General features: G+C 36.5%; 2 protein-coding genes across 23 annotated transcripts in view; one reads left to right on the top strand and one right to left on the bottom strand.

Moving 5' to 3' along the window:
- PCM1 (pericentriolar material 1) overlaps window positions 1-26236 on the top strand; it is a 113870-nt gene that overhangs the window by 83839 nt on the left and 3795 nt on the right. For 19 of the 21 annotated variants that reach the window (XM_082680276.1, XM_082680257.1, XM_082680263.1 and 16 more), the window contains 3 exons: window positions 917-1009; window positions 1101-1218; window positions 2805-4803. In XM_082680276.1, coding sequence (XP_082536402.1) covers window positions 917-1009; window positions 1101-1218; window positions 2805-2830 — 237 coding nt within the window. In that variant the 3' untranslated portion in view covers window positions 2831-4803. The other 2 variants (XM_082680273.1, XM_082680271.1) reach the window with 2 other exon arrangements.
- ASAH1 (N-acylsphingosine amidohydrolase 1) overlaps window positions 21144-26236 on the bottom strand; it is a 45780-nt gene continuing 40687 nt past the window's right edge. For both annotated transcript variants that reach the window (XM_082680278.1, XM_082680279.1), the window contains exons 11-14: window positions 23592-23723; window positions 23362-23485; window positions 22875-22931; window positions 21144-21702 (exon numbers count right to left, since the gene is read on the bottom strand). In XM_082680278.1, coding sequence (XP_082536404.1) covers window positions 21613-21702; window positions 22875-22931; window positions 23362-23485; window positions 23592-23723 — 403 coding nt within the window. In that variant the 3' untranslated portion in view covers window positions 21144-21612. The remainder of the gene's footprint in view (window positions 21703-22874; window positions 22932-23361; window positions 23486-23591; window positions 23724-26236) is intronic.

The following is a 26236-nucleotide window of genomic DNA, read 5'->3' as shown; positions in this document are numbered from 1 at the left end:
AGTGATGATACTATTAAAAATCAAAGAACTAGGAGAATAAAAGACTTCAGTTTTCAGGAAAACAGTGTGAGGTGTTTTTTAGTAACTTTTGTGAGTTACTAAGTTCATACCTCATCTTTCTGTTTGAACCTCTGGAGTTGATACTGAAAGTCTGTAGGGGCTTCGCTGGTGGCACAGTGGTTAAGAATCCGCCTGCCCATGCAGGGTACACGGGTTCGAGCCCTGGTCTGGGAAGATCCCACAGGCTGCGGAGCAACTAAGCCCATGTGCCACAACTACTGAGCCTGTGCTCTAGTACCCACGAGCCACAACTACTGAGCCCATGCACCTAGAGCCCATGCTCTGCAACAAGAGAAGCCACCACAATGAGAAGCCTGCACACCGCAACGAAGCCCCCACTCACCGCAACTAGAGAAAGCCTGCGCGCAGCAATGAAGACCCAAGACAGCCAGAAAGAGAGAGAGGGAGAGGGAGAGGGATAGGAAGAGGGAGAGAAAGAAAAAAGGAAGGAAGGAAGGAAGACAGACTGTAAATGTTTACTTATATTCTGCTGGATACAATTCTGATGCATTCTATAAACATATCAAGTAATAAGAGTAGTTCTAATTATTTTAGCCCTCAGTATTACTATTACTATTTTTTCCTCTAACCTATGTGAACTGGCTCTTTGTTTTATAAAATGGGGACAGAAAAGCTTGACTGTGTGCCCATAGTTGCAAGTGTGTAGCTCTTCTCGTGAACTCTAGATTTCTGTTCTATTCACTGAGCTGAATATAGAAGAAAAGCAAATATGATAGAATTACTGACATATATACACATGTAAGAATCCGCTTTATCTCCTGGCATGGATTACTTTGGTTTAGATCCAGAGATAGAGTGGATTGCCGTCATTAAATATAATTTGTTAATCTTATAGGAAGCAGAATCTGGTAACATAAGTCAAAAATCTGATGAAGAAGACTTTGTGAAAGTTGAAGATTTACCACTTAAACTGACAATATATTCAGAGGTATTTTGCTCTCTTTAATTAAAGTTGTCTTTATATAACAAATATTGTTAAGGTGAAAAATGATTTTGTATTTTTAATTTTCATTCTAAAGGCAGATCTAAGGAAGAAAATGGTAGAAGAAGAACAGAAAAACCATTTATCTGGTGAAATATTACGTGAAATGCAGACTGAAGAACTAGCTGGGAATTCTCAGACACTAAAAGAACCTGGTAAGAGTTATCATTTTTAACCATATCATATTGAAAAGCTACTGAATCTTGATACTGTCATTTTGTTTTGTTTTTTAAATGTGCTACTAGTACCTGGAATATCTAAGATAAATATTAGAAAGGAAGCGTAGTTCTATAAAAATTCGTTCAGCTGCCCAATTTATAAAATAGTATTATCAGATAATTTTTTTCTGTTTTTAGGGTTTTTTTGGGTTTTTTTTGCGGTATGCGGGCCTCTCACTGTTGTGGCCTCTCCTGCCGCGGAGCACAGGCTCTGGACACGCAGGCTCAGCGGCCATGGCTCACGGGCCCAGCCGCTTCGCGGCATGTGGGATCCTCCCGGATCGGGGCACGAACCCGTGTCCCCTGCATCGGCAGGCGGACTCCCAACCACTGCGCCACCAGGGAAGCCCCTGTTTTTAGTTTTAACAAAGTAATATATGCACATGGCTTAAGAAAGAAAGGTATAAAGCAGTTAGTGATGATTGGCAAGAGCCCGTTTCTTTTAATTATTGGTTTTCAGTTCTTTTGGAGGAGACCCTCTAGATCTCTGAATACTATTCTTATAATTTTTCTTAATTTTAAAAATTAGATAATTTTCCTGTCTCCCAAACGGAAAGTATTTAGACCTACCTCTTCTTCTTTCAGTGTTTATATTTTTGGTTTTCCTGTTACCTTTGTTCTTATAAATATATACATTTTCTAGTTCCATCAACTTTGGTCATTACCCAACTACTTGCTCCTCCCCTTTTCCTTCTGCCTTCTCTGTTCAGTTTTACTCATATTCTTACGTTATTAACATTATTAAAGTAAACACACTTACATTCTGTTTTTGTAACTATAATAATTGAATCTTCTATAATTTCCTGAAGATGATTCTATATAAATATGGTTTGTTGCAGAGCCAAGTGATAGTCCCAGATTTCCTTCTTTATGGGTCTAATAGCACAACCCAAGGGCCACTCAGAGGAGCACATTTCTTGCATCAAGTTCAAAGATTTCTTTTTGTTCATCAATTCATCAGTTGATTAAACTCATATAAGATTTTTTGTTTTTTTTTTTAAGAAATAGGGTGAAGAGAAGTGCAAACCAAATGTCAAACCTTCAGTTAATTCCTCACTCTTCAGCCCATTTCTGCCTGTTAGGACTCAGTTGGTACCCTCTGCACTGCCGCCTGTCCTAGTGTGTCTAGGCTGCAGCTTCCTCCCCTCTTCTCTGTGCCTCCGTCTCCTTTGAGCATCCTGGGAACTTGTGGTTCGCCATCCTCTGTTCTCTCACAGCCAGTCTTCTTCTGTTGGTCTGGGTTTATTCATTTTTATATCTTTTTTTTTCTAGTGGGGCTTTCTTTTGGAGAGAGAGGAAGTATCTGCTTAGTCTGCCGTCTTAAAATGGAAACCCTTACCTGTGCCTTTTAAACTCTTGCTGTGTGTTATCAGGGAATTATTGTAGCAAACTAAGTTTCTTTTGTAATAACTTCATATTAGAAGTGAAAGTTTTAATGGAAGAGAGCAGTATTAAACTAAATTCTATAAGGTCTTAACTTAGTAAGTAATTTATAAGGCATTAACTATGATTCTGTTTTTCAGAAACAGTGGGAGCCCAAAGTACATGAGATGTCTTCAGAGGCTCATCTAACTCTCTCTTTACATAGTCAATGCATATATGGAAATGGCACTAAATAAACATCTGTTTTGATCTGTAAAAAATGTAAATTAGTTTGACACTGCATTTTTGGTAGGTGTGCTAATTTCTGCCCATGGCAGTTTAAAACATCAAAAACTGAATTCTGGACAGATTCAAGCCTTGATACACTGTGGGTTTTTTTTCTTTTTCTTTCTGTCATTTTTTTTGGTCTTGATTTTTTTTCCCCATTGTGATGTTTGGTAACGTTAAATTTAAAATGTAGTTTTAAATAAAGTTTGGACTTAACCTGTAAACTATCTTTTTTGGAAATTATGTTGAATTCTATACAGCAAGTCACTGTTCTGTATAATTAGGCTATTCAAAGAGCAATGGTCAAGAGTTAGAGAAATATACTATTTATTGTAAAGCCCAGCCTTTAGGCCAGGCTTCCAAATAATGCCAGTGTTGCTGCTATTGGGTCTAATGTTCTTTTAGATACTTGCATGTCTTATTCCTGTGCAAGAATAGGGCAGGTTATAAAGGTTTCCAGGTTATTGTAGAAGATATATTAATATTCTATTCAAATTGGATAATAAGTTTAGAACACTTGTCCTTAGTACGTAGAACTTAACATAATTATCTATTAGATAAATATTTTCTAGAATTTCAATTCATATCTGTGTTGCCTCAGTCTAAAAGTAAAAAAAAAAAAGTTTTCTATAATTAGTATTTCTGCACAGCCAAGTAAAGTAACATTGTGATTAATTTTAAAAGGAAAACCAAGATCTTTAAAGTAGAGATTAATAGAACTAAATTTATGTACCAGCACATTAAAGTTCTATATGCCTTCGGACAACCTTGCATTTTGAGATGATAGTTTAGCCAAAGCATAGCAGTTGCTTCTGTATGCAGTGAGAGAGAAGCAGGTTCGCAGAGGAAGTTTTGAGTAACGGAAATCTACATGACCTCTTTGTCATGAAGTAAATCAGCTTTTAAAGGTGGTGTAGCTTTAGATCCCAGACTTGCCACATACCCAGTAAGGCTTCACATAGCCAGTTAACAATTAAGTCATCTTTACAGATTCTTTCTTGAATAAAATATGAAGAATTGTTCCAAATAGTCTTTTAAATTTGTCAACAATTAACTGAAGTATCCCATAAGAAAAGAATTTGGTTGGTATTCCTTTGAAATTCTTGCCTGATACCTCAGTGTAAAAGTATAATGTCCAGTCAGGGAGTATTAAATGAGGATTTCCCTATGAGGGCATTGACTATATTGCTCCATAACTTAAATTATGTGAGACATATATCTCCAACTTTCTGAATTAGTAAAACTTATTCAGAAAACTATCATCCCAGAAACAGGAATTCTTATTCAATTGGCTTGACTTCAGGGAAATTGAAACATAAGTTACATTATATGTATACTTAAGTTCTGTATTTGTTTTCTAGACTCTGTACAGAAACTTCATTTTGATACTCAAGCCAAGCCTTACATATTAAGACTGTCTGTCTCTCTCTCTGCATGCATTTTAAAGATCGATACAGTGGAAGCGTTGTACTTATACCTTAGTTATTACTGTAGTATCTGTGAACCTTATCAAACTTGCTTATTTGACTTATGTTATAGCTGTTGTAATATGGTCTGTTTTTTTCTATTATAGTAGATAATTTAGTTTTAAAATACCTAGGACTTGAGAGCAGATAACTTGTTTAATATGTTTTTCCCTGGTAACTGTTGCTAAAGGGTTAGGCATTGAATATTACTGTTTGTCTTCATTTTTAAGTTAAAAATTTGGTTAGAGATAAAAGAGGAAGAAAAGGTCAAAATGAGTGAGAGAGAAACCTCGCAGGTTGAAATAATGCCTAAAAGAGTGAGCTCGCCAGACTGTGCAGCAGGTACTCTTTGTATTTTGTAACATTCACTTTGGGTAAATGCTTTTTCACTGTTAATAAATGTATATCCTGCATACAGCCCTGAATTGCATTTTCATTTAAATTGACATACTCATTTACGCTTTAGAATTTATTCCAGAATTGTGGCTTATTTGACTATTTGAAATGTGTAAAAAAAAAAAAACCCTCAATACAAACTACTATGTATAAAATAGAAAAATAACAAGGTCCTACTGTATAGCACAGGGAACTATATTCAGTATCCTGTAATAAACTATAATGCAAAAGAATATGAAAAAGAATATATATATATATATGTATAACTGAATCACTTTGCTATACACCAGAAACTAAAACATTGTAAATCAACTATACTTCAGTTTTTAAAAAAATCAAGATATGAAAAATAATGACATATCAACCAACCAGAGAGAAGATTTATTAAACTTGAGACATTTTTCTTATAGTGGCCATGCTCTTCTATTTTTTAGTTACATCTGTCTTATATACTACATACAGAACATTCTCATATTTATTCAGAATTAGATTGGCATGTTTCTTGCTCAACTTTCTTTAATATAAAAAACTCGTTCTTTATCTGTCAAAGAAATAATTGCCTCTGGATTTCGCTTGTTTCAGTATACACGTGTAATTGCTCAGTCGCCTTGCTTGGAAGAGCCAGCATTTCTTGTTCTTTCTGCACAATTCTAATTGTTACTTTAATGTTCACTGTCTTTACATGTCTAGTTTTTTCCTCATATTAAGTAGTGTCTCTGGCTGACCCACTTTCCATTAAGGAACAAGGAACAGAGGAAAATTCTATGCCTACAAATGACTGTGATTCATATATAAACAGAGTTTTAATTATCTTATCAGTTCATTTCATCTGCCCAGACTCAGAAATATCCACAACAGAATATCCTTTAGGCCAGCAATTTATAGAAAGCTGTTGATTTGGTTATTTTGAAAACTAATCACAGCATAATGTTTCTGTATAACAGTTCTGTTCTCCCACCTACTTAATATATTTCTTGCATTATGACTTTTCCTACATGTAATTAGTTATCCCCCATATATAGGTCTAGCAAATCACATGTGATTAATTTAAAATAAATAATATAGTTATAAATATTAAGAATATTAATCAGAAATATTAATTAGAATTATTAATTAGAAATATTAATTAGAAATCTTCACCTTTAATGAACTGTATCCCCCAGAGTTATAGTTGCCTTTTTAAGGCCATTCTCTTAATCAAATGACATCATGAAAAGGCTTTGAAAAATATAAAGTGCTATACCAGTTCACAGTAGTAGAACTCAGCATTGGTGTTAACCTTGCTTTCAGTGAGACTGTGTCTGTGTACATTTAGTGTCTCCACTGCTCCATCTCCTGTTGCCTCACAGTTGATACTCAGTATCTTCCTAGAAGGGGCACAGGCATGGGTTACTCTTATCAAATGAAGTAGTGTTCATGGAAATGCCTTGATGACAGGTACTATATATAAATGTAAGGTATCATGTGTGTATTCATGTTGGAGAAAAGAAAGGTCCAGGAAAAGAAGGGCTAAGATTCTCCTCAAACTTACACAACTCAGTAGTGAGGTTTTTTGCCTACTTTTCAGTGTTCTGACAGAGTTTTAAAAACTAGACTTACATATTAAGAACCCATAATTGCTTCCATGTGTTCTTTGGCTAACAAACATTTTTTTCTGACATGTCCTGGCTGTATACTCTTTTTGTAGTTCTTCCCTCTTTAGGTAAAGAGGCAAAGTCTAAAGAGCCTTCCATAATGGATTTTAGAGGTGCAGTTTTCCCACAGTGTCACTTCCACCATTCTAGTTATCCTCCTTCTATTTAGTTTTATTTACTCTTCTTTCCATTTCCTCACTCTCTTAGTATCCCCAAATCCCCCAAAAATGTTTAAGACATAGGTAGAGTAATGGAGTTTATGCTACAAAGTTAGTATTTCCAATAGCTTTTTGGACTTTGTTCTTTAGTGAAGTGTATTTGGTTTACAGTATTATATCATTTTCAAGTGTACAAGATAGTGATACAATATTTTTATAGATTATACTCCATTTAAGGTTATTATAAAATATTGGCTATATTCCCTGTGCTGTACAATATATCCTTGTAGCTTATTTATTTCATACATAGTAGTTTGTACCTGTTTATTCCCTACCCCTGACTTCCCCCCCCCACTTTCCCTGTCCCCTCTGGTAACCATTAGGTTGTTCTGTATAGCTATGAGACTGTTTCTGTTTTGTTATATTGTCTGTTTTATATTTTAGATTCCATGTATAAGTGATAACATTCAGTATTTGTCTTTGTCTGACTTATTTCACTAGGCGTAAGTGAACCCCAGGTTCGTCCATGTTGTTGCAGATGGCAAAATTTCATTCTTTTTTTATGGCTGAGTGTAATATTCCATCTTGTGTGTGTGGGTGTATATGTATATATATACCACATTTTCTTTATCCATTTATCTATTGATGAACACTTAGGGTGTCTCCATATCTTGGCAATTGTAAATAATGCTGCAGTGAACATTGATGTGCATGTATCTTTTTGAATTACTGTTTTTGTTTTCTTTGGACATGTACCCAGAAGTGGAACTGCTGGTTCATATGTAGTTCCATTTTTAGTTTTTTTGAGGAATTTCCTTACTATTTTCCATAGTGGCTGCACCAATTATTCCCACCAACAGTGCACAAGGCTTCCCTTCTCTCCACACACTCAACAGCACTAAAAGACAATAGCCGTTCTGACAGGTGTGAGGTGATGTCTCATTGTGGTTTAGATTTGCATTTCCCTGATGATTAATGATGTTGAGCATCTTTTCATGTGCCTGTTGGCCATCTGTATGTCTTCTTTGGAAAAATGTCTATTCAGGTCCTCTGCCCATTTTTTAATCGGGTTGTTTGTTTGTTTTTTATGTTGAGTTGTATGAGTTCTTTGTATGTTTTGGATATTAACCCCTTATCAGATAAATCATTTGCAAGTATCTTCTCCCATTCAGTAGGCAGCCTTTTCGCTTTGTTGATAATTTCCTTCGCTGTGCAAAAACTTTTTAGTTTGATGTACTTCCATTTGTTTATTTTTGCTTTTGTTTCCCTTGCTTGAGGAGATATATCCCCCCAAAAAAATCTTTTTGGAGACTGATGTCAAAGAGTGTACAGCCTGTGTTTTCTTCTAGGAGTTTTATGGTTTGTGGTCTTATAAACCATTTTCAGTTTATTTTTGTATATGGCATGAAAAAATGTTCTAATTTCATTCTTTTACATGTACCTGTCCAGTTTTCCCAGCACCACTTATTGAAGAGACTGTCTTTTCCCCATTATATATTCTTGCCTCCTTTGTCATAGATTAATTGATCATAAGTGCGTAGGTTTATGTGTCTGTTTTTGTGCCAGTATCCAATGCTTTTGGTTACTGTAGCTTTGTAGTATAGTCTGAAGTCAGAGAGTGTGATACCTCCAGCTCTGTTCTTTTTTTCTTAAGATTGCTTTGGCTATTTTAAATAGCTTTTGGGATTAGAATTTTCAAGTTTATTTGGATTATGTCACATATGATTGCCTTTTTCTCCTCCCTATCTTTCTTTATATTCCACCACCACCAATTGCCAAGTTTAGGTTATACAGGTGTTTAATAGGTTAATTTCTATAATGCTTGTTATCCGTCATTGAATTCTATTATATTTGAGTATAATTTCTGATAATAGCTAGAAAAACAAGGTATATTTCAAGATGTAAATATTTTCTAACCAAAGAGATACACAAATATTCCATTTCTTGTTTCATGTGATTTTGAAACTTATTCTCTGATTGTGTCAGTGGTTAGTCTTAGAATTTCATGTAGAAAATCTCTGTACCTTCCAAGGGATTGTCAGGACTTAAAAGCTCAGCTTCATATAACATTGTATAGTTCAACTTTTTTCTTCTATCAGTATTAGCAGTCATTTTAATACATTGGAGTCCTATGTTCTTTAGCTTAAAATTCTTTCACAGACAATATTTGGACAAGTATTATAAAGCAATAAAGAGATAGTATTACTGTGACTTTTGGAAACATATGATACACAAAAACATACTGATGTTTTTAGCCCACTCTATTCCTCATTTTTCTGTCTGCAAAATGAATTATCCTGGATCCAAGGATGCTCTTAGTATTTACATTTTATCAAATGGTAACTGTTTACATCTTTCAAAGGAAGATTTTTTTTTCTAATAAATTTATTTTATTTTTTGGGCTGCGTTGGGTCTTCTTTGCTGTGCATGGGCTTTCTCTAGTTGTGGCAAGCAGGGGCTACTCTTCGTTGTGGTGCACTTGCTTCTCATTGCGGTGGCTTCTCTCGTTGCGGAGCACAGGATTTAGGTGCGTGGGCTTCAGTAGTTGTGGCCCACGGGCTTATTTTGCTCCGCGGCATGTGGGATCTTCCTGGACCAGGGCTTGAACCCATGTCCCCTGCATTGGCAGGTGGATTCTTAACCACTGCACCACCAGAGAAGTCCCTCAAAGGACGATTTATGAAAATAAATAAAAATGGAATTTAATAAGCAATTGTACAAATAATTATCAGTGTTTATTAAAATCACAGTGAACAAGACAGTGTTGAAAACGTATAGTCTATTTTGTAAGAAAATTGGGATTAAATTACAAGGATCCATGTGACCCCAGCTTCTGTCAGTCATTTCATGATTTGTGAGGCTCTGGCCCCTTCCCTTGGCATGGTGGCACAGCCTGAAAAAAATGTATACTTTCTTATTGTTACTTAATAGAGATCTTCCTGGGCATGTTCCCCGAAACAAACTCCACAGGATGGGAGAAAGGTGCTACTACAGAGTAACAATTTTTCTTCCTACTCCCTCTAGGCTTTGTAAAACCAAAGTCAGATGTTATACAGCCCCATCCCCAACCTTAAATGTAAACAACGAAATGATGTTTTAAATTAAAGCCTTCCATCTTTGACATTCTAGAATTTCTGTATGGTGAGATTTATGAAATTCATATGGAAGTACAAAGAAGTTCTTATAATAAATGTAGGCATTTCCTAAGACTTAATCTTTAGATCTCTCAATTATACTTTGTAAAACCTTGGTGATCTCATCTAACCTCATAACTTGAAACATCATTTATAACTTGCCTGCTTCCAAGTTTATATGTCAGTACAACCTCCCTCCCCTCTCAAAGTCTAAGTTCTTTTGAATGTCTAGTAGGTTTTCTGAACTTGATGTGTCCAAAACTGAGTTCTTGATTGTTCCAAATCTAATTTTTCTGCCGTTTTCCCATCTAATAAATGGCACTTCCATCCTTCTACTTTCTCAAGACAGAAACCCTGAAATTATCTGTAGCTCTTCTCCCACATCCAAATAGTCAGCTCTACCTTTAAAATGTAACTAGAATCTAATAATTCTCACTACCTCTTCTACTACCCTCTTTATTCAAGCCACCCTTATCTCTTGACTGGATTATTATGGTAGTTTCTTAATGCCCCTATCTCTTCCTTCCTTGGCTTTCTATAACTGAAACTCATCACAGTAGCCAGAGTGATTCTGTTCAGATGTCGGTAGCTTTCTATTTCACTCCAGTTAAGAGCAAAATAGTCTTTACAAGACTCTATGGGACCGGTTCTCTACCTCTACCTCATTTCTTATTTTCCCCATTATTCACTCAGCTTCAGTCACACTGACTTTTTGCTGTTTCTCGAACATGCTGGGGATCCTCCCACTGCTGGACCTTTGCATTTGCTGTTCCCTCAACCTAGAATGCTTTTCCCAGATATCTTTATGGCACACATTTAGTGAGATCTATGTGTGTCCAACTTAAAATTACAACCTCCACGAATCATTCTTATTCCCTTGCCACGTTTTATTTCTTTACCTATTACTTATCAACACTGTATTACTAACTTGTCTTATTGTCTGTTTCCTCTTTACTCCCAATTGAAGGGTAAGCTCTACAAGGGCAGGAATTTTTCTCTGCTTTGTCCACTGCAATATAACTAACCTTTAGAGCAGTTCTTGGCATATAGAAGGTGTTAACTGTCTATGAGTAAATGATTAAATTCTTTTAGTACTCCAAAGAGAAGTTTAAGTTCTTACATTTTACTAAGTAGGATTGGCTATCTCATTTAATTATGACAGATTCTCTCCACTTCAACAGTTTTGAAAAGAACAGTGTAATACTCCTATAGTAGTGTATTTCAGACGGAAGAGTTCCAGCTGAAGAAAATGCAAATATATACCTAGTTATTCTTTTTCAAATCTGCTAATAGGTAAGTCATATGCATTGATTGATAATGATCAAAATGAATATGGAATTATTTAAAATGCAGTGAATTCAGTGATGTGATATGACAGCAGATTTTAATCATTGGAAAGCCTTTCAGAAAGACCAGGTTTTTACTCAAATTTAAAAGTATCTACTAAAGGTTTGTGAGAAGAGGATTCTCCCCCCGCCCCCCATTTTTCTACTAAATGGTCCATGAAAATGGGTACCGTAGTTTGGCAATATGCGCCGAAGTTTTTCATGACATGTATATCCTTTGACAGAGCAGTTCAGTTTCTAGAGATGTATCCTGAAGATAAACAACTTACTAAGTTGTAAGAATTCTTTTTATATTCTGGATACTAGTCCTTTGTCTTATATATTTATTATAAATATTTCCTCCCAGTCTGTGGTTTGCATTTTCATTTTTCTCTTTCAAAGAAGCTGTTAATTATGTTATGTCATTTTTTTTAATGCTTGGTACTTTGTGTCCTAAGAAATAATTTGCCTATGCCTAAGTCATTGAGGTTTTTTTCCTATTTTCTTCTAGACGTTTTATAGTTTTAGCTTTTACACGTAGGTATATCCTCCATTTTGAGTAATTTTTTTGTATGATGTGAGGTAAGGATCAGATTTATTTTCCTCCCATATAGAAATCCAGCCTGCACCATTTGTTGAAAAGACTATCCTTCTCTATTAAATTATCTTGTCACCTTCATGGAAATCAGTTGGCCATGTGTGTGTGGATCTGTATGTGGAATCTCTTTCCCACTCATTTATATATGTAGTCTTACGTCCATGTCGTTACTGTAGCTTTATACAAAGTCTTGAAAATAGGCAACATAAGACCTCTAAGTTTGTTCTTCTTTCTCAAGAACTTTTGACTATTCTGTGTCCATAATCTTGCATTTACAGTTTTAGAACTGTCTTCTTAGTTTTCACAAACAAAAAAGCTGCTGGGATTTTTATTGGAATTAACATTGAATAAATAGATCAATTTGAGGAAATAAAAATGTAAACAGTATTGAGTTTTCCAATCCATGAACCGTGTATAGCTTTCCATTCATTTAGGTTGTCTTTTGGCTCTATACAGAAATTTGGTTTGATAGTATTTGTCAACTTTGCAGTGTAACTACCTGTCTACAACATTTACTACTTGTGTAATAACTCAGCTCACCTATTATTTGCAGGACTTTGGCTATCGGCAGTATTCTTGCATTGCTGATTTCATTGTCACCGATTTGTGAAAAGGGAAGTGGCTAGGTTGATTCTTTGAAATTGTTGTTCTAGAAAAGAGGTAATTGTTAAATCACCACCACTGTTTACTGCCTGGTGGCTAAATTAACCTCCCTGTGGGAGACAAAAACAACTTAATGTTAACTCTTCTTCAGAGCAAGTGGATTCCACTCTACCTACCTCTCCAAACAGAAAGCCAAACATCCCTAGTGTTCAGTAAATATTGTCACTGAGGATCCAAGATGTGGGAAGAACAAAGGATAGGGCCAACGTTATCGATAGTTTCTAACCTTAAAGGAAAATGGAACCTTGCTTGCATTGGCATCTTCCTATTATTGCAGGGAGTGGCCGAGTAGGGCAAAGAAGGAAGAGCGGTATGAGTGTGAGCCTCTCTTGTCTGTGGGGAATATGCTGATCAAATAGGAGGTCAGAGAACAAGTACAGTGTCATCATAGTATTAGACCACAAACATCACGTTATGTTTTTTCAGCAAAAACAAGGCTGTTTTCTATTTGCTATTTTGCAGAGTTAATTTCATTTTTTTTGGTGGAGGGGTGGGTGCAGTGGGGAGTATACTTATATACATCTTGCACCAACTCTTGTGACATTGTGTGTATTGACAGCAAGGTTTAAATGAGACGTCAGTGATTGGTCAAGCCCTTTGAAGGCCATCTCTGCCAAGTAAGAATATTGTTTGTATGAAAAACACCATGAATTCAGCAAAGCATCAGACCCATCAAGGAAAATTATACCGAGAAGTTTGGGTAGAGGAGATTAATTTGAAGTCTTTGTGATCTATACAATTACTGAAGGTGTTTAGTATTACAATAGATGCCAATACCTCCTGACTGTTGTTTTTCACTGAAATGTTTTAAAATCCACATCTGTCACCATAAAACGTCATGTCAAATTTATTTCTCTATCCTTATCATTACCCTTCCCTAGCACTTTAAATACAATTAAAAGGAAAGGATAAAGAAAAGAAAGCATACGTGTGGGTACTGTTCAGTACACTCTGCATCCTTCATTGTTCTGAGAACTTTTTTTTTTAATTGACGTGTAGTTGATTTACAATATTGTGTTAGTTTCAGGTGTACAGCAAAGTGATTCAGTTATATATATATATTTTTCAGATTATTTTTCATTATAGGTTATTACAAGATACTGAATATAGTTCTCTGTGCTATGCAGTAAATCCTTGTTGCTCATTTATTTTATATATAGTAGTTTCTTAATCCCATACTCATTTATCCCTCCCCCCATCTTCCCCTTTGGTAACCACAGTTTGTTTTCTATGTCTGTGAGTCTGTTTCTGTTTTGTATATAGATTCATTTGTATTATTTTTTTAGATTCTACATATAAGTGGTAAAATATTTGTCTTTCTCTGACTTACTTCACTTATTATGATATTCTCTAGTCCATCCATGTTGCAGCAGATGGCAATATTTCATTTTTATGGCTGAGTAACATTCCATAGCGTGTGTGTGTACATCTTCTTAAACCAGTCATCTATTGATGAGCATTCGGGTTGTTTCCATGTCTTGGCTATTGTAAATAGTGCTGCTATGAACATTGGGTTGCATGTAGCTTTCAAATGAGAGTTTTCCTCTTTTCTGGATTTAAGCCCAGGAGTGGGACTGCTGGGTCATATGGTAGCTCTATTTTTAGTTTTTTAAGGAACCTCCATACTGTTCCCCATAGTGGCTGCACCAATTTACATTCCTGCCAACAGTCCAGGAGGGTTCCCTTTATCTCCACACCCTCTCCAGAATTTATTATTTGTAGGCTTTTTGATAATGGTCATTCTGACCAGTGTGAGGTGTTACCTCATTGTAGCTTTGATTTGCATTTCTCTGATAATTAGCGATGTTTGCGTCTTTTCATGTGCCCCTGTTGGCCATCTATATGTCTTCGGAGAAACGTGTATTTAGGTTCTTCTGCCCCTTTTATTTTTTGGATATTGAGTTGTATGAGCTGTTTGTGTATTTTGGAAATTAAGCCCTTGTTGGTCACATCATTTGCAAATATTTTCTCCCAGTCCATAGGTTGTCTTTTCGTTTTACGATTTCCTTTGCTGTGCAAAAGCTTTTATGTTTGATTAGGTCCCATTTGTTTATTTTTGGTTTTACTTTTTTTGCCTTGGGAACGGATCTGAGAAAATATTGCTACTATTTATGTCTGGGAGTGTTTTGCCTATGTTCTCTTCTAGGAGTTTTATGGTGTAATGTCTTATATTTAGGTCTTTAAACCATTTTGAGTTTATTTATTTCTATATATTGTGTGAGGGAGTGTTCTAATTTCACTGTCCAGCTTTCCCAACACTAGGTGCCGAAGAGACCGTCTTTTCTCCATTTTACATTCATGACTCTTTTGTTGAAGATTAATTGGCTGTAGGTGTGTGGGTTTATTTTTGAGCCTTTTTTTTTAACCCAGTGCTGGCTCTTCCTGAGGAGAGCTAATAGGCTTTTTTAAGAGCACAAAAATGCATGTAACAATCTGTACAGAGACAAGAGAATTCTGTCCTCTTCTAAATAGCGCCCAAGTCTGGCTTCAAACTCTAGGATCACTAACTCTAGCAGCCCTTGCCTGAAGCAGTGATCGAATAAATCCTCTGATGTTAACCTCCTCCTCCTGTGACACAGTAGTCACCAGAGAGGGAGTGTGTGGCAAGGAGGGGAAGCTGAGGAAGGAAATGGGAGGGAGGATTCTTTGTTTAATGTCTTTAGTGTCTACAAAGACAGAGACCTTGCCTTTTCTTTTTTGCCCAACATGGTATCCCCAGTACCTAGCAGACCACCCATGTTGTTGAATGTGCTCCCAGGTATATTTTTAACAACCTTATTTGAGTGATTATTGTGAACTCTATACAATTTGCTAAGTTTTTACATAGGTATACACCCGTGATACCCTTACCACAGTCAAGATAATAAACGTACCCATCATCCCCCAAAGCTTCCTGAGGCCTCTTGGGAATCCTTCCGTCTCACCTCTGCCCTACTTCACCTCATCTCCAGGTAACCACTGATTTGCTGTCACTATTGATTAGCTTGCATTTTCTAGAAATTTATATAAATGCAGCTGTACAGCGTATGTCTTTGGCTTTCTTTACTCAGCATATTATTTTGAGATTCATGTTGTAGCATGTATCCATAGTTCATTCCTTTGAATTGCTGAACAATGTTACATTGTATGGACATACTGAGACTGCTAGGTGGTGTTTCGGGGGGCTCCGAGGAGCTCCGGTTCTTTATGTCTCAGTGAAAAATTCAGCGAAGGCAAAGTGATACATAAGAAGTGACCTACTAGAATAGGACGCTTGTGAGGCTTACAGGCAGGCGGGCAAGAGGGTGCCAGGCTCTGAGAACTTAGTGGGCTACGGCTTTATAATCAAAGGAAAAGTGGGGAGAGAGAAAAGACCCCCTTCTTCCTCACTCCCGAGTAGACGTCAGGCTTCCATCATCAGCTCCTCCTCCATGTTCGGGGGGGGGGTCTTCCTGTCCCTGCCTGGTCAAGCCAAGCAAAAAGATATTAACATGTACTTAAATATGGCAAATCATCTTAGGTTTTGGTATAATGTCACCTTTTCCTCATATTTTGTTTTTAGTGTGCACAGAAGAGCATGTGCTAGGCATCATTTAACTTACTGAGCTCACTGTATGGTGGATGGATGTGGGTCTCTTGCCACCATTGTTTTATTGTTTTGGGGCATGTCTCATGCTTCTATTGCATGGTTTTGTTGCTAAGCAACCCTGCTTTCTTGAGTGATCATTAACTTACAGGGGTCTCCCATACTTTTTTCTTTACTTACAGACCCTAGTGGGATTCACTCTTTAATTACCTAATTTGTCCCTTTACTCTGTCCCTATCAATAACACCATTGTTTATCCGTTAATCTGTTGATGCACACTGGATTGTTTCCGGTTTGGATTTCCCAGTGTAGCTGTACCATTTTTCATGACTCCTCCATTACACACTGAGGCTTCCACTTCACTTGCTCCACGTCCCAGCCAACACTTGGTATCATCAGTCTTTGTAATTTTTAGACATTCTAATACGTGTGTAGTGGTATCTCATTATGGTTTGACTTGCGCATCCCTAATAACTAATGATCTGGAACATCTCATGTACACACTTGCCGTCCATATGTTGTCTTTGAAGTATCTTCAGATATTGTGCCTATTTTTAAAATTGGGTTGTTGGATTTCTTATTTTTGAGTTGTAAAAGTTGTTTATATATTCTAAAGTCTTTTATTAGATCAGTGACCTGCAAATCTTTCCTGAGGCTTTCTATTCTTTTTTCAGTGCTTATTAAAGAAGTTCTCAGTTTTGATGGAAGCTGATTTACTATTTTCTCTTATGCATCATGCATGTAGTATCATATCTAAGAAATTTTTCCATAACCCAAGGTCACATAGATTTTTCTTGTTTTCTCCTAGAGGTTTTATAGCTTTAGATTTTTACATTTAGGTCACTGATTATCATTTTGAATTAATTTTTGTATATGGAGATATGGATCAATGTTCCTTTATTTTCTGATTAGTATCCAGTTGTTCCAGTTCCATTTGTTAAAAATACTATCCCTTTTCTCCTGAACTGTACGTGCACCTACTGAATGAATGTTCGCTCAGTTCATTTCTTTGTCGAGCTGCAGGAAGTAAGAAGGATATAGAAAAGGGAGCCAGACCTGTTTGTACTTAGGATAAAATGTAATCATGACAAAAGCAGTACCTTGAAAGCCTTGCAAGCAGAGCACCACTTAAGTATTGCCTTTATGAATAAGGCCAAGGATCACTCCAGCCTGGTTCTATCCATCTCTGGGCAGACACTGTGGAAGGACAGAATAGAATCTTTTTCTTATTCCAGTGCTGGATAAGTTGTTGTCCCCAAAGGCTTCTGGAATTCAGTGACTCAGTAGCCAGAAGGGTTGAATGTTATGTAAGTTGGTATTTCCAGAATGACTTGATTTACGAAATGGTAACTGTAGAGCCCTGGATACACCACTCAGTGTTGAACTTGTTGACTTCAATGTGAAGTGCTTCAGTTACAAGCTGTTGATTCTGTCTAGGTGGAAAATACTGTCTTGGAACACAGGGCCAAGAGTCACAATTCCTAGATTTCTTCCCACCCTTTCAGATCAGATTTTCCAGGTTTAGAGGGTCCTCCATCGGGTTTTCCTTCTCCTTTTTTTCAGTTGCCCTGACACAGGCACCTGTTATCAGTACTCATAGTGGACCCTTTGCCAAATTGGAGTTGTAGCCCACCTGACCCCGTCTCCCCAGGAATGTCTTTACAGGATGCCCCAGGGATTCTCTGAAAATGAATCTGGCAATGGAAATAGAGTAACTGTACTCACTCTTACAAATGTGTTCACCGATGTCATTTGACAACAATTACTGTCTTGGGAAAAGGTGTTCTCCCCACTGTTGGTGGAAGTGTATAAAGATTCCAGCATGGCAGGCGCTTCGGTAGTAGCGTACAAAGTAAGTGTGCACCTAAACACATCTTTATTATCTGCTCTGTAAACTTTCACATACTCGAAATATGTTCACTGTAGCATTACTTACAATTGCAAAACTATGAAAAACTAAATGTCCACAAAATGTATTTTAGAATCCTACAAAGCATTTTAAAAGTATGATGAAAATTGATAGTGACATGGAAGGAGATTAATACTGCTAAACGAAAAACAAAAATAAGCATAGGACATAGCACAGAGTATGTGTGAGGGGTTACCTCCCAGGAGAGGAGTGGAATTAGGGAGAGTGAAATAAAGAGACTTCTGTTTCTTTTCATTAAAAAAAATTTTTTTCTAACCAAAAGGAATAAATTACTATATTGTTTGTATATTCAAAAAATATTAAAATAACCTAGCCCACTGGCTTCTGTACAGAAGCCATCAAGTAGCTTAGAGGTGTAACTGATAAAAAGTAGGTCTGACACAAATTTAATGTGGTATTCTCTGTACACAGACAAAATCCTTTATTTTACTATACCTAGTATAGTAGGTATAAACCCACACACCTATACCTAGGTTACATAACTTTATTAATAAAATTTTAAAATTACTGTTAAGTAAACCTTGTGGCAGTATCTAAAGCAGAACATGAAAAAAACATTCCTTCTAAATCAATGTCATAAATGTCACTTGATAAAAAAAATTGCACCTTCCTGTTTTTCTATGCTAAACTCTAAAATATTAACTCTAAAATACTGCTGCTCAGTGCTAAAAGTTTTAAATTTGTTTTAATTTGAAGGGCAAAAAAGTTGCTCTGTAGGAAAACTAATGGAATTGTCAAAAATAAAATTATAAAAAATTCTTCAGTAAAAGTTACACTTCTGTTTTCTAACTAACTTGGCAAAGCTGCAACTGGTTATTTAAAAATTTATTTCAAAGTATTTTACACAAAATGATACACCAAAGGATAATCGCTTTGATTAAAATTCTAATAAACAACTTGAAAATTTTATTAGCTCTTCTCTGTGTTTTTAGTGCTGAATTTGTCACTGTTTTAAGTAGCTTAGTTGAAAAAAAAAAGTTAAAAGCACTTGTACTCAACTCTTGAAATCTAGGATCTAGCTGGATAGCCTATCATCAATTCTATGATTTTAAAAAAAGAAAAAAAAATAGCTCTAATCTCTTCTCCCAAAAAGAACTTAACGATTTTTTAAAAATCCATCATAGTAGCTCTTGGCATATTGAGAGCTTAAGGAGATGACAGAAAAATATTTTCAATATCAGATTATTTTGGCCATGGCAGATTTTCAACGTGAAAATGATTTGAAAAATATAAATTTTTACCTGGCTTCTAAGACAGCGGTATTGTTCAGTACATACTGATTTGTTACAGATTCCCTTATTCCATCTAGCAACTGTAAATTAACAGGATAAAACACATAATACTGAAAATCTATTTTCTACAGTCAAGACGATAAACTTAATTCTCTACTGATAATGACAGGGCAAGCCAGTCATTAGGTGTTAGGTACACAAGGAAATATTTATTTTCAGTAACTAAGATGGAAAGTCTTACTTATTCCATTTGGCGATAATGGTTCATTGTACCTGAGTATGTGAATAACAGAAACTGTTATTAACATCAAGTTTTTTCTCCTTGGTCATTGCTCCTGGGGGTAATGAGATTTCACTCACCCACAGATACATGGGTATGCATGGTCTTGCAAGTTGATGTGTTAGAACACCCATCTCTTATCGTATTTTGAAATAATGCTCTCACCCCAGTCTCATATCTGTATGTGGGAGTTGAAATTGTTTGTTTAGCCCAGTGGGCTACTATAGAGCATAACTTGAATTGATTATGTTTTCCTGAGACTGAAATAGGGTTGGCATTGAACTCAGGTGCTACATGTTTTCAAAATGAAACAAATTTACTGTCAGTGTGTAAGATATACATATGTATTATACAGATGTTATCTGTGTATAAAAATAACGTCCACTTCCAACTGACAGGCTATTTGGAGGCATCCGAGCTAGCTGCCCATGACTGCTTTAACAATGCACATGCTTTCTGCAAATTAGTGTGTCGTCATTATTTTGAAATACTTATTAAGAAAACTTGATTAGATTCACCCATGCATGTTTGTGAATAAAGAAAACTACGACGGTTCTGACGTCTCCAACAGCACCTGGCGGTCGGCTGCTACCTAACTGCCTCCTAACCTGAGATGCATTTTAAATCTGGATTCATAAAGCTAGAAGAAAACCCTGGAGAAAACTGGGGTTAAACCCTCACTTGACAAAGGCAGACCTGAGGGTGTAGGAAGGCTTGGTGGCTTGTCCCAGGGCACGCAGCTGCGATGAAAGGCCTCCGGGTTCACTTTCCACCCAGAGCTCTGTGATGGTGCTTTCCAACCTTTTCGCGTGCCATGGCGCACATAGAAAATGACAGTGTTTTAAGACACACTGAGGTAAACTGGAGGGGACAAGGGACTTCATGAAAAATTCATGACATTTTCTATTAAAAAGTTAGTTATGAAACGTGTACATTACAAAATATTTTTAAAAAAATTAATCGAATCTTGTTTTCAACACAAATCCTCTTGTAATTCTCCTTGCTTCACTAAGATAATACTAGCATCACTGCAGTCACACCACCTGTCGGGGAGAAGCTGCCTCTGGACACACACTCGGTTGATAGCACTGAGTTAGGGTTAGTCATGTAAGACTGTGACCATTTAGTCTTAAGTTGAATAACCCACTTCCATAACCCTTGTAATGTTAATTCAAATATTATATTCAGCTCAGATTTCTCCATATCCCCACCCTCAAACCAACACGTGAGGTACACACTCAGCCCACATGACTGCTGACTGACACTTCTTCCAATGACTGTTTACTGAATGTCACGAATATAGCTGACATTATACAGAAATGGAGTAGCTACAGTCTTGCCCAACTGTCATACATTTCAAAACTGAAGGTCTGAAAGGTTAACAAGTCCTATCAGCACTTCTCATAGATTTCTGAAAAACATTTTTAGTAACTATACTTAGTTAAAAAAATACATATTGATGAGGAAAAACTAAAAATCTATTTATTAAATGAATGATACTTAGGAGAGTTTAACAGTTCACCTCCCATTTTCCACTAGTCTTTGACCTGCTTATTTACTATTGATTCATAGAACCCAGGATTGTTTTTGAAATTTATTTAATAACTTCCTGGGGTTAGTGGGTGGTAGGTTAGTTATGAAAAAAGCAAACACTTCAATGCTGAGTATAAAAGACTGCCTTGCAAAGCTGTTACTTCAAGAACCCCAGAAAATACTTCTGTTCAGTCAAAAGCCCATGTGCTGCCCATGAAGAGAAACATACAGCTGAATGCCTGTCTCATCCCCCTCCAATCAAAATTAGTGAAATACACTGCTGTCACAGACAGCAAAAACAATGGTATATTAATTTTAATAGTAAGAGCCAGGAAGAAAAGACAAAAACATACAAATATGTAAATAAAAGTGAAAAACTGAATAATATGGACTATTTAACTATTACACAGATGTACAGGATTCTGTGCTCACAGAGAATCTTGCTTTATTCCATGGGGGTGGGTCCCGCAATAGTTGTAATTACCCATCCCCATCCTCAAATGAATCAGACTGAAATGAACCACAGTAAGTTCTGGATGATTGTTGTACTTCACTAAAAGGAGTTAATTTGTATATAAGAAAAATCAACCATTACGGCAAAAACAGCCTGTGAATTGTAAACATACCAAGCAGGACAAGCTCACACCTCAGAGAACCCGTCCTCAGTCTCAGTCTTCTGAAGGAGATCAGACAGCTGTACTTCTCAGCCCCGTGTGAGCTCCCATCTTGATGTCATACAGGTCGCACCCTATAGGCCAGGTGTGTGCTCACCAACCTATACAGGGGTCTGGGCAGTCCCGCAGGTATGTTTCAAATTGACCTTTGGTAACGTCTATCAAGGCTGTGTATACCGTCAGCTGAAAGAAAAGTTATTTTTACTTTGAGGATGTTTTCAATTCTAAGATGACCTGCCTCATATTAGCATTTCTTGTGGAATTGCTTATGAAGATTCTTAACATTAAATAATTAATATGTAATATATATGTGAAAAGATACAAAATAAGTATCATAATATAAAGATCCCAAAAATTAATAAGTCAATAACAACTAAAATAGGTCATGATATAAACAGGCGTGGGAGAGAATCTTCAGTTCTTTACAAGGTCTTAATTCTGAGCAGTATACTGCTTCACCACCAAAGCTTTCAGGCTCACTTAACCCTCCTCAATGCATAATTTACAAAGACGAATGGTGTACTATGGAGTATAAACAGTTTAGCTTTGGCTATCCTTATCCTGAAAGCATTTCTCACGCAGTGAGGGAAACTCTGCAGACATGCAGAAGGCACACACCCAGCTCACACAGAATGTGTAAGTAACCCAACCGTGAGCTCACACGAAGATGGAGTGGGCAAAATGAGAAGTATGGCAGGGTCAGTGGGCATAAGGAAGGCTTCCCTCAGGGCCGGGTTCTCAGTCACATGCTAACGAACAGGACAGTTTGTTCTGGCAGAGGTGATGGAGGCACACTGATTTCAGGGAGGGTTTAGGAAAAGGACCAAGGAAAAGAAGAGAAGGAACAAATGGGGAAAATCAGAAGATCAGAAATACACAAGAAGGGGCTACTGGCAAACTGGATGATTAGGACACTTTTGCATATTTTAGCTATAGAGTAGGGATAAGATAAAAGGATGTAATAACGTTTAAGAGAAACCCTAATCCACTAAGAAAGCAAGTTGTCTGAAAAGATACTTCAGACTTTGTCAAGTATCAGGTGCAGCATACAACATTCGGTTCCCCACAGACGGAGAAGTCAAGACTGACATGCTAGACTCAGTCCAAATGCCATGTAAGAAAAGCTGGAAATAACACTCTGACCAAACTGCATTATCAAGCTGCAGTGACCAACTTCTTTGTCACATTCCAAGAGTTACGGCTTTGGTCACAAAAACATTTTAAAAAGCAGCCTTAAGCTGAACATGACTTGGGATTCTAGCTCTGATTAATCCAAGACAACAGGGAAAGATAAAACATGGGATCAAATTCTTTTCCTAAAAGCAAATTAATTAATTAATTATTTAAAAAAATACCTTGTTGAGGACAGGTTTTGTTGACAGGACATCGTACATGGTTGCAAATGAGATATTCTAAAACACAAAAATAGTTGTTTTCAGTACATTAAATACAGATGTTGGCAGCCTTATCCACACAAGTGGGTCATCAGACCAAGACATTCTTCAATCAACCTCCCTGCTCCTCCATAAAAGAATTTCCCTTGGGGTCACTGTTACAGGTGATGATTCTAATATATCACATTTTCTTTCTTTCTCTTCCTCCCCTCTTGAATTCTTGCCATTCAACTCCACAGAGTGGTGTCCGGCATTAACTAAGAAACGAAAAAGTACGGCAAAATTTTGCTCTTTACATTAAAAACAAAACAGAAACTCAGTTGGGACTGTCCAGAGACAATGACTAATGGGAGGTTTATAAATTCTTCAAAGGCCAATGAAAAATGCCAGAATGGACATAACCTTTAATAGTCACCATTTCTTTCTGTATATGACACTGTGAACGTACCTCTTGGGTTGTCTGGTTTAGACACATCTTTGCAGGTGTTCTGCGATTATCAAGGAAGAAGGGATTTTTCCAACGGTCATAATTTGTTTGCACCACATACCATATACCCTGCTTGGGGTCGAGTCTAGATACAAAAACAGAGATTCCTCCTAGGTTTCATGCCTTAAACCTGTACACACGTCAGTCTATGCTTTACTGTCTGCTTATTTTGCTTTAACAAATGTACTTACTCATATATATCCAAAGACTGTTCTCTGTCTCGTGTAATCACACAACCCTCCCCAGACTTGTTGCCTCCCAGGATAAAGTATGCTGGGGCCAATACTTTGGTTTTGGTCAATATAGTCTTGGCTTCTTCATAACTATACAGAAACATTTGAAACAAAGGAAACATTTTTAGTCGACTTGGAATGGGAATTTTTTAGCTGTGGAAACTAAAGGGAAACAAATATCTGAGGAACACCTTTTTTTAAAAAGGATAGTGAACAATGGCTCAGGAAGAAACAATCGCTGACTCCTATGTGGTGAAACACTGAGATCTGAAATGTTCCCTCTAACCTGAAGGACAAAAAAAAAAAACGGTCTCAAGAGATCACCTTTCACCCTTATAGTCTATACCTTTCACTCAACAATAGAACTAGGAAAAATAATATAAATTTATATATATATATATATATATATATATATATATATATATATATAATAGGTGGTAACAAAGCACCAAGCTGATCTCCCTGTGCTATGCAGCTGCTTCCCACTAGCTATTTTACATTTGGTATGTATATATGTCCATGCCACTCTCTCTCACTTCATCCCAGCTTACCCTTCCCCCTCCCCGTGTCCTCAAGTCCATTCTCTATGTCTGCGTCTTTATTGCTGTCCTGCCCCTAGGTTTGTCAGCACCATTTAAAAAAAAATTTAGATTCCATATATATATGTTAGCATATGGTATTTATTATTCTCTTTCTGACTTACTTCACTCTGTATGACACTCTAGATCCATCCACCTCACTACAAATAACTTTGTTTCTTTGTATGGCTGAGTAATATTCCATTGTATATATGTGCCACATCTTCTTCATCCATTCATCTCTTGATGGACACTTAAGTTGCTTCCAAGTCCTGGCTATTGTAAATAGTGCTGCAATGAACATTGTGGTACATGACTCTTTGAATTACGGTTTTCTCAGGGTATATGCCCAGTGGTATTGCTGGGTCATATGGCAGTTCTATTTTTAGTTTTTTAAGGAACCTCCACACTGTTCCCCATAGTGGCTGCACCAATTTACATTCCCACCAACAGTGGAGGGTTCCCACTTTTCTCCACACCCTCTCCAGTATTTTATTGTTTGTAGATTTTTTGATGATGGCCATTCTGACTAGTGTGAGGTGATACCTCATTGTAGTTTTGATTTGCATTTCTCTAATGATTAGTGATGTTGAGCATCCTTTCATGTGTTTGTTGGGAATCTGTGTATCTTCTTTGGAGAAATGTCTATTTAGGTCTTCTGCCCATTTTTAGATTGGGCTGTTTGTTTTTTTGATATTGAGCTGCATGAGCTGCTTGTATATTTTGGAGATTAACCCTTTGTCTGTTGATTCGTTTGCAAATATTTTCTCCCATTCTGAGGGTTGTCTTTTCATCTTGTTTATGGTTTCCTTTGCTGTGTAAAAGCTTTGAAGTTTCATTAGGTCCCATTTGTTTATTTTTGTTTTTATTTCCATTTCTCTAGGAGGTGGGTCAAAAAGGATCTTGCTGTGATTTATGTCATAGAGTATTCTGCCTATGTTTTCCTCGAAGAGTTTTATAGTGTCTGGCCTTACATTTAGGTCTTTAACCCATATTGAGTTTATTTTTGTGTATGGTGTTAGGGAGTGTTCTAATTTCATTCTTTTACATGTAGCTGTCCAGTTTTCCCAGCACCACTTACTGAAGAGGCTGTCTTTTCTCCACTGTATATTCTTGCCTCCTTTATCAAAGATAAGGTGACCATATGTGCATTGGGGTACTATGATCTAAATGAAGATTTTATTATACAAATTTTTATTTTCTGTATGGGTGGGGATTTTTTTTTACACCAAGAAAAATTCATAGATGCCCTTCATAGGGGCACTATCCCCAGAACTTTTTAAATAAATCATTTCATTTTCTTGCTATAAACATACACACACAAAACATGAAGAATTCCATGAGTGTCAAAGGTTCACCTAAGAAGTTCTGAAATAGTTCCTCAGTGGAAGATAAAGCTGGGAAATATTTTAATATGAGTAATTTAAAATAAACTATATTAAAAGGATCATACAGCATGATGCAATGATGGTTCAACATCCACAAATCAATTTGATACACCCATTAACAAAATGAAGGATAAAAATATGATCTTAATAAATGCAGAAAAAGCATTTGACAAAATTCAACATCCATTTATTCAACATCTCAAAAAAGTGGGTATAAAGGAAACATACCTCAACATAATAAAGGCCATATATGACAAGCCCACAGTTAACATCATACTCAGCAGTGAAAAGCTAAAAGCTTTTTCTCTAAGATTAGGAACAAGACCAAGTTGCCCACTCTTGCCCTTTTTATTCAATACAGTATTGGCAGTATTAGCCAGAGTAATCAGGCAAGAAAAAGAAATAAAAGGTATCCAAATCAGAAAGGAAGAACTGAAATTGTCACTATCTGCAGATGACATAATACTCTATATAGAAATCCCTAAAGACTCTGCCAAAAAAACTGTTAGGAATAATAAATTCAGTAAAGTTGCAGGACACAAAATCAGTATACAAAAATCAGTTGTGGTTCCATACACTAATAACAAACTATCAGAAAGAGAAATTAAGAAAACAATCCCATTTACAATTACATTAA

The sequence above is a fragment of the Grampus griseus genome, assembly GCF_964374135.1.
Source record: "Grampus griseus genome assembly, chromosome: 21".
Taxonomy (NCBI): Eukaryota; Metazoa; Chordata; class Mammalia; order Artiodactyla; family Delphinidae; genus Grampus; species Grampus griseus.
The sequence above is the reverse complement of the archived record's forward strand: the minus strand, read 5'-3'. Positions and strand labels throughout refer to the sequence as shown.